This window comes from Coregonus lavaretus (assembly GCF_964263955.1).
Source record: "Coregonus lavaretus genome assembly, chromosome: 12".
NCBI classification, from domain to species: domain Eukaryota; kingdom Metazoa; phylum Chordata; class Actinopteri; order Salmoniformes; family Salmonidae; genus Coregonus; species Coregonus lavaretus.
In genome coordinates this window covers 6464029-6470716 of record NC_139999.1, presented here as the reverse complement: position 1 = coordinate 6470716, position 6688 = coordinate 6464029, and the positions used below count along the sequence as shown (strand labels likewise).

The 6688-nt window shown below is 42.0% G+C and overlaps 1 protein-coding gene across 1 annotated transcript in view; it reads left to right on the top strand.

Annotated features, from left to right (window-relative positions):
• Positions 1-5599: 5599 nt before the first annotated feature.
• rdh5 (retinol dehydrogenase 5 (11-cis/9-cis)) overlaps positions 5600-6688 on the top strand; it is a gene marked incomplete at both ends in the record, with an annotated part of 4289 nt that continues 3200 nt past the window's right edge. The window contains 3 exons of the mRNA XM_084173779.1: positions 5600-5625; positions 5870-5908; positions 6104-6429. Coding sequence (XP_084029905.1) covers positions 5600-5625; positions 5870-5908; positions 6104-6429 — 391 coding nt within the window. The remainder of the gene's footprint in view (positions 5626-5869; positions 5909-6103; positions 6430-6688) is intronic.

Below are 6688 nucleotides of genomic sequence, written 5' to 3'. Positions count from 1 at the left end.
GTGGATGTTTTGTATTTGTTGTTGGATTGTGGAATCCATTTAATCCAGCTACAGAACACAGTAAAACAACGAGAGAAGGTTGTTACATCACTGGAGCTCAATCACATTCCTGTTTAGTAACCACTCTCTTTCATAAGTTCTGACAACCCCATGACGTTTGGGTTATTGCATGCACAAATTAATCTAAAATACAACCACAAAATAATCAAACCCGTAGGTGACGAACCCAACTTTACCAGAGTTGGTGCACTCACTGAACTCTGCCATTAATTTGTGTGAGTAGGCCTAGTCTAGATGATTATGAACTAGTTCACTAACTAATTCACTAGTCAAAGAGAAAAGAAGGTGATTTGGAAGCAGATTTTTACATTTAAACAACATGCAATTGACCTGAATATGTACTCGTGGTTTAATGGGTATATGAGGTCTCCATAGACCTATAGTGCCTTCGGAATGTATTCAGACCCCTTGACTTTTTCCAAATGTTACGTTTACAGGCTTACTCTAGAATGGATTAAATAAATACAATTATTCTAATCTACACACAATACCCATAATGACAAAGCAAAAACAGTAAAAAAATGAAATATCTTATTTACATAAGTATTCAGACCCTTTGCTATGAGACTCAAAATGGAGCTCAGGTGCATCCTGTTTCCATTGATCATCCTTGAGATGTTTCTACAACATGATTGGAGTCCACCTGTGGTAAATTCAATTGATTGAACATGATTTGGAAAGGCACACACCTGTCTATGAAAGGTCCCACAGTTGACAGTGCATGTCAGAGCAAAAACCAAGCCATGAGGTTGAAGCAATTGTCCGTAGAGCTCAGAGACAGGATTGTGTCGAGGCACAGATCTGGGGATCTGCAGCATTGAAGGACCCCAAGAATACAGTGGTTTCCATCATTCTTAAATGGAAGAAGTTTGGAACCATCAAGACTCTTCCTAGAGCTCGCCGCCCGGCCAAACTGAGCAATCGTTATGAGAAGGGCCTTGGTCAGGGAGGTGACCAAGAATCCGATGGTCACTCTGACAGAGCTCTAGAGTTCCTCTGTGGAGATGGGAGAACTTTCCAGAAGGACAACCATCTCTGCAGCACTCCACCAATCAGGCCTTTATGGTAGAGTGGCCATATGGAAGCCACTCCTCAGTAAAAGGCACATGGCAGCCCACTTGGAGTTTGCCAAAAGACACCTAAAGACTCTCACACCAGAAACAAGATTCTCTTTGGCCTGAATGCCAAGCGTCACGTCTGGAGGAAACCTGGCACCATCCCTATGGTGAAGCATGGTGGTGGCAGCATCATGTTGTGGGGAAGTTTTTCAGCAGCAGGGACTGGGGGACTAGTCAGGGTCGAGGGAAAGATGAACGGAGGAAAGTGCAGAGAGATCCTTGATGAAAACCTGCTCCAGAGTGCTCAGGACCTCACATTGGGGCGAAGGTTCACCTTCCAACAGGACAATGACCCTAAGCACACAGCCAAGACAACGCAGGAGTGGCTTCGGGACAAGTCTCTGAATGTCCTTGAGTGGCCCAGCCAGAGCCTGCACTTGAACCTGATCGAACATCTCTGGAGAGACCTGAAAATAGCTGTGCAGCAACGCTCCCCATCCAACCTGACAGAGCTTGAGAGGATCTGCAGAGAAGAATGGGAGAAAGTCCACAAATACAGGTGTGCCAAGCTTGTAGCGTCATACCCAAGAAGACACAAGGCTGTAATCGCTGCCAAAGGCGCTTCAACAAAGTACTGAGTAAAGGGTCTGAATACTTATGTAAATTTGATTTGTCCATTTATTAATTTTTTATGATAAATTAGCAAAAACCTCTAAAAACCTGTTTTTGCTTTGTCATTGTGGGGTATTGTGTGTCGTAGATGGACTATTTAATCAGTTTTAGAATAAGGCTGTAACATAACAAAATGTGGAACAAGGCAAGGGGTCTGAATACTTTCCGACGGCACAATTATTTACGTTACACCGTAATTCTAAAATGTATTAAATTGTTTTTTTTCCCCTCATCAATCTACACACAATAACCCACAGTGACAAAGCAAAAACAGGTTTTTATAAGTTTTTTTTTTCTAAATCACATTTACATAAGTATTCAGACCCTTTACTCAGTACTTTGTTGAAGGATATGATTAGTGTACGTTTATTTAACCCTCTATTAGGGAACGGTATGGGGATGAACAGTAAATGTAACAATATTACATTGCAGGCTGAAATATAAAAGGTCTACATTGACATTAAGGTAAAACAGTTTTAGTAAATTTGACAAGTATTTTACACTAAAGAGACCTAGACTGACAACTCTGTATTATTAGACTACTACATGCTGACTGATACGTGCTGACTGATAAGTGCTGACTGATAGATGCTGACTGATACATGTGATTGATACATGCTGACAGTTACATACTGACAGCTACATACCAACAGTCTAAAAAAGGTTTGTTTGTCTTATCAACTGATAATTATTTATATATTTTTTGTAGAGTCTATGTACGAATTTACTGGTCCTTGAATGTAAATCAGTCGCTGGTCCCTCCACATAATCCCTCCTCCACACCTCCCTTTATTCCCAACACACACACTCCATGCGTACACACTCTCCACGTATACACACTCTCCACGTACACACACACATACACACACTCCACGTACACACAGCTTTCAGATTACAAATTGCAGATTGTCTTAAAGGATAAACTAGGGGAATAAAGCCCTTTCTCTGCCAGTCACACACAGTGACACAACACAGGCTCCAGGCTCCATGGACCAAACTGTTACTGTCAGAGAGTGAAGAGACAGACCTGTGGACCAGTAAACCACTGATACCAGGTAGGTTGGCATTTTAATTTTAGGGAAAGTTAGGTTGGCTTTTTAATTTGAACAATCATCAGATAATTAAAAACTGAATACTTCAACAGAAATATTGGATTGGATTCATTTTTCAAGTGATTAATGTAAAGTGGTACCCAATCATTTAAACTTTAAAGTATTATTATATATTTACAGGGTAGCATAGCTGGTTCTGGTGCATGACGTACTCAATTGTATTTATTTATTTATTATTTATTATAAAATGATTACATCATAATGCTCAAAATGGTCCGGGTTTACTAAGCCTTTGCACAGATTTGTAAATGTTATTATCCAGAGGGGAAAGGATCACGTAGATAAAGGACAAGTAAATAAGTACAGTCCTTTATTCCCCCTCAAACAAGAGGTGCGCACTAGTTACTGTCCTCTAACCATCACACTAGTTACTGTCCTCTAACATCACACTAGTTACTGTCCTCTAACCATCACACTAGTTACTGTCCTCTAACGTCACACTAGTTACTGTCCTCTAACCATCACACTAGTTACTGTCCTCTAACCATCACACTAGTTACTGTCCTCTAACCATCACACTAGTTACTGTCCTCTAACCATCACACTAGTTACTGTCCTCTAACCATCACACTAGTTACTGTCCTCTAACCATCACACTAGTTACTGTCCTCTAACGTCACACTAGTTACTGTCCTCTAACCATCACACTAGTTACTGTCCTCTAACCATCACACTAGTTACTGTCCTCTAACCATCACACTAGTTACTGTCCTCTAACGTCACACTAATTACTGTCCTCTAACCATCACACTAGTTACTGTCCTCTAGTCATCACACTAGTTACTGTCGTCTAACGTCACACTAGTTACCGTCCTCTAACCATCACACTAGTTACTGTCCTCTAACCATCACACTAGTTACTGTCCTCTAACCATCACACTAGTTACTGTCCTCTAACCATCACACTAGTTACTGTCCTCTCACCATCACACTAGTTACTGTCCTCTAACCATCACACTAGTTACTGTCCTCTAACGTCACACTAGTTACTGTCCTCTAACGTCACACTAGTTACTGTCCTCTAACCATCACACTAGTTACTGTCCTCTCACCATCACACTAGTTACTGTCCTCTAACCATCACACTAGTTACTGTCATCTAACGTCACACTAGTTACTGTCCTCTAACGTCACACTAGTTACTGTCCTCTAACGTCACACTAGTTACTGTCCTCTAACCATCACACTAGTTACTGTCCTCTCACCATCACACTAGTTACTGTCCTCTCACCATCACACTAGTTACTGTCCTCTCACCATCACACTAGTTACTGTCCTCTCACCATCACACTAGTTACTGTCCTCTAGCCATCACACTAGTTACTGTCCTCTAGCCATCACACTAGTTACTGTCCTCTAGCCATCACACTAGTTACTGTCATCTCACCATCACATATTGAGATATGAAGAGGAAAGTGATGATTGAAATCGGTCAGTCTATGTGATGTACTTTTTAATTAGTGATTTTATGGATAATATAGTTACAGATGAGCCAGGTAATATCCACTCCTACAAGTGTTATTCTTACTAGTGTATTCATTTGTTCCTGTTCCCCAAAACCCTTGTTGGTCCGCGCACCTTGCTTCCATACAGTATGTGTCCCTTTCTCCAGTGTGATTCCAGGATGTCCCAATCTATTCCACCCCCAGCCTAATAAGCCTGCAGGGAAGCTAATAAGTTTAGAGCACTGAGAGTCTTACTGTGAGTCTTGAACAGAGACGTTGGGTTTTTGCTACAAAACAATCAAGGCCCTGCCCTAAACCCCTATCCTGGTCCCAATGCCTCTGTGTTTCATAAGATCTTTAAGAGCCTTATCCCAAGATTCCTCATGTGCTCTGACAAAACCAGCTGCCCATATTATGCATGTCGTTCTCTAAATACCTCACTGGAAAGCCCCAAAACACGTGTTTTAAGACGTCAGATTAATTCGATCCTTATCACAATAGGCTCATTGGGCTCCCGAGTGGCGCTGGGGTCTAAGGCACTGCATCTCAGTGCTTGAGGCGTCACTACAGACCCCCCTGGTTCGATTCCAGGCTGTATCACAACCGGCCGTGATTGGGAGTCCCATAGGGCGGCGCACAATTGGCCCAGCGTCGTCCGGGTTTGGCCAGTGTAGGCCGTCATTGTAAATAAGAATTTGTTCTTAACTGACTTGCCTAGTAAAATAAAATAAAAATAAAAAAATAGAACACCCTGTAAAGTAGATTCCACAGAATTGAGAATTGTTATTTTTGGACTTTCACTAGATGGTGTTTTGGGGTTGAGTCCTTTTTTTGAAAGAGAAAAATAATTATTTGTAAACCGGCTGAATCATCTTTAGCTGTCTTTTCACTGATAACATGTGAGAGAAGGTCAGAGGGGGAAAAGGGCCTCACGATGACAGGGAGAACATAGAAAACACACGAGGCCTGCGTCTTGATGTATCTTACAATGAACACTCTACCCACTTTACTTACTTAGAATTCCTCTTTGTCTCACTTACTTTGTCCCGGTGAACTACTTAGAAAATATATATACAGAGGTAGCAGCTGATCAGCAGCTGTTAAAGCAGAACACCTACTGCAACAGGTTTCCACCGACTAGGTCTTGCTCAGGTGGCGTTGATAACATTTGTAATTCGTGTTTTGTCCAGGCATCACAGGGATTAATTTTTCAACGCCTCCATAAAATCGCTTCTCAGAACTCATCAAGGATATGGATTCTGTGTACCAGTATTTAGGGTAAGATTTATTGTGTCCATTTTTAACTCCTATAATGTTATTTTATGAAATAATCCTATGTGAACACGCATGAAAACACCCATTCACTTTTCTACCAATGCCATGATAATGACCAAATATTGGCATGGCATTCTATCACTGTCATATTTCAATATACCTGACGTTGAACATCAATGGATTTGTTTTGTTGAATTTGCAAAAACATTCATCAACATGCACATTTTTCTGTCTCATTCTAAACTAGGTATCCAGCACAAGCCAACGACGATTCAGGGACTTCAAGGTTTGGTTTGTTTCAAGTTTGTTGAAAACTCAATCAAAATACCAAACAAACTTAGATGTTGATTTGATGTTAACGTCAGGTCTTTGCCTGTTGGGATAAAAAAATCCCATCTGGCAAAAAACAACAACATTGAACTCAAATTCTATCAACGTCATCCTACCTACCACCCCTCACTGTGCTCTCCCTCCCCCCCAGCTGGGATAACCTATGGCTGTACGGCGTGGGCACCTTCGTGGTTCTGTGGACGCTGGGCTGGCTGTACAGAGACAGTCTGGAGATAGAAGATATCAAGGACAAGTATGTGTTTGTGACGGGGTGTGACTCTGGCTTTGGGAACTTGCTCTGTAAGAGGCTGGACCGGCGGGGGTTCAGGGTGATAGCTGGGTGTCTGACGGAGAAAGGGGCTGATGATCTGAAGAGGGCGACTGGACCGTACCTGAAGGCGGTTCTCCTAGATGTGACGAGCACCGCCAGTATACAGAAAGCCATGGAGTACACCAAGCAGGAAGTTGGAGATAACGGTGAGAGACCATTTGGACTGGGGTGGTTTTTTCCTGACTATGTTCCTGGTTAGTAAAAACTCTGGGCCCTAGCTGTAACCTATCCTGGCCTGGTCAGAGTCAAGAAAAGCACATGGGCCTACTCGTTACTCAAACAGCAGTTGTGGCAGACAAAACAGATGCACTTTACTTGAAATACACAGTGGAATCAAAGGTACAGAACATGTCTGAATTAATCGCTTGTCCTCTCTCTCTCTCCCTACATCTCTCTCCCTACATC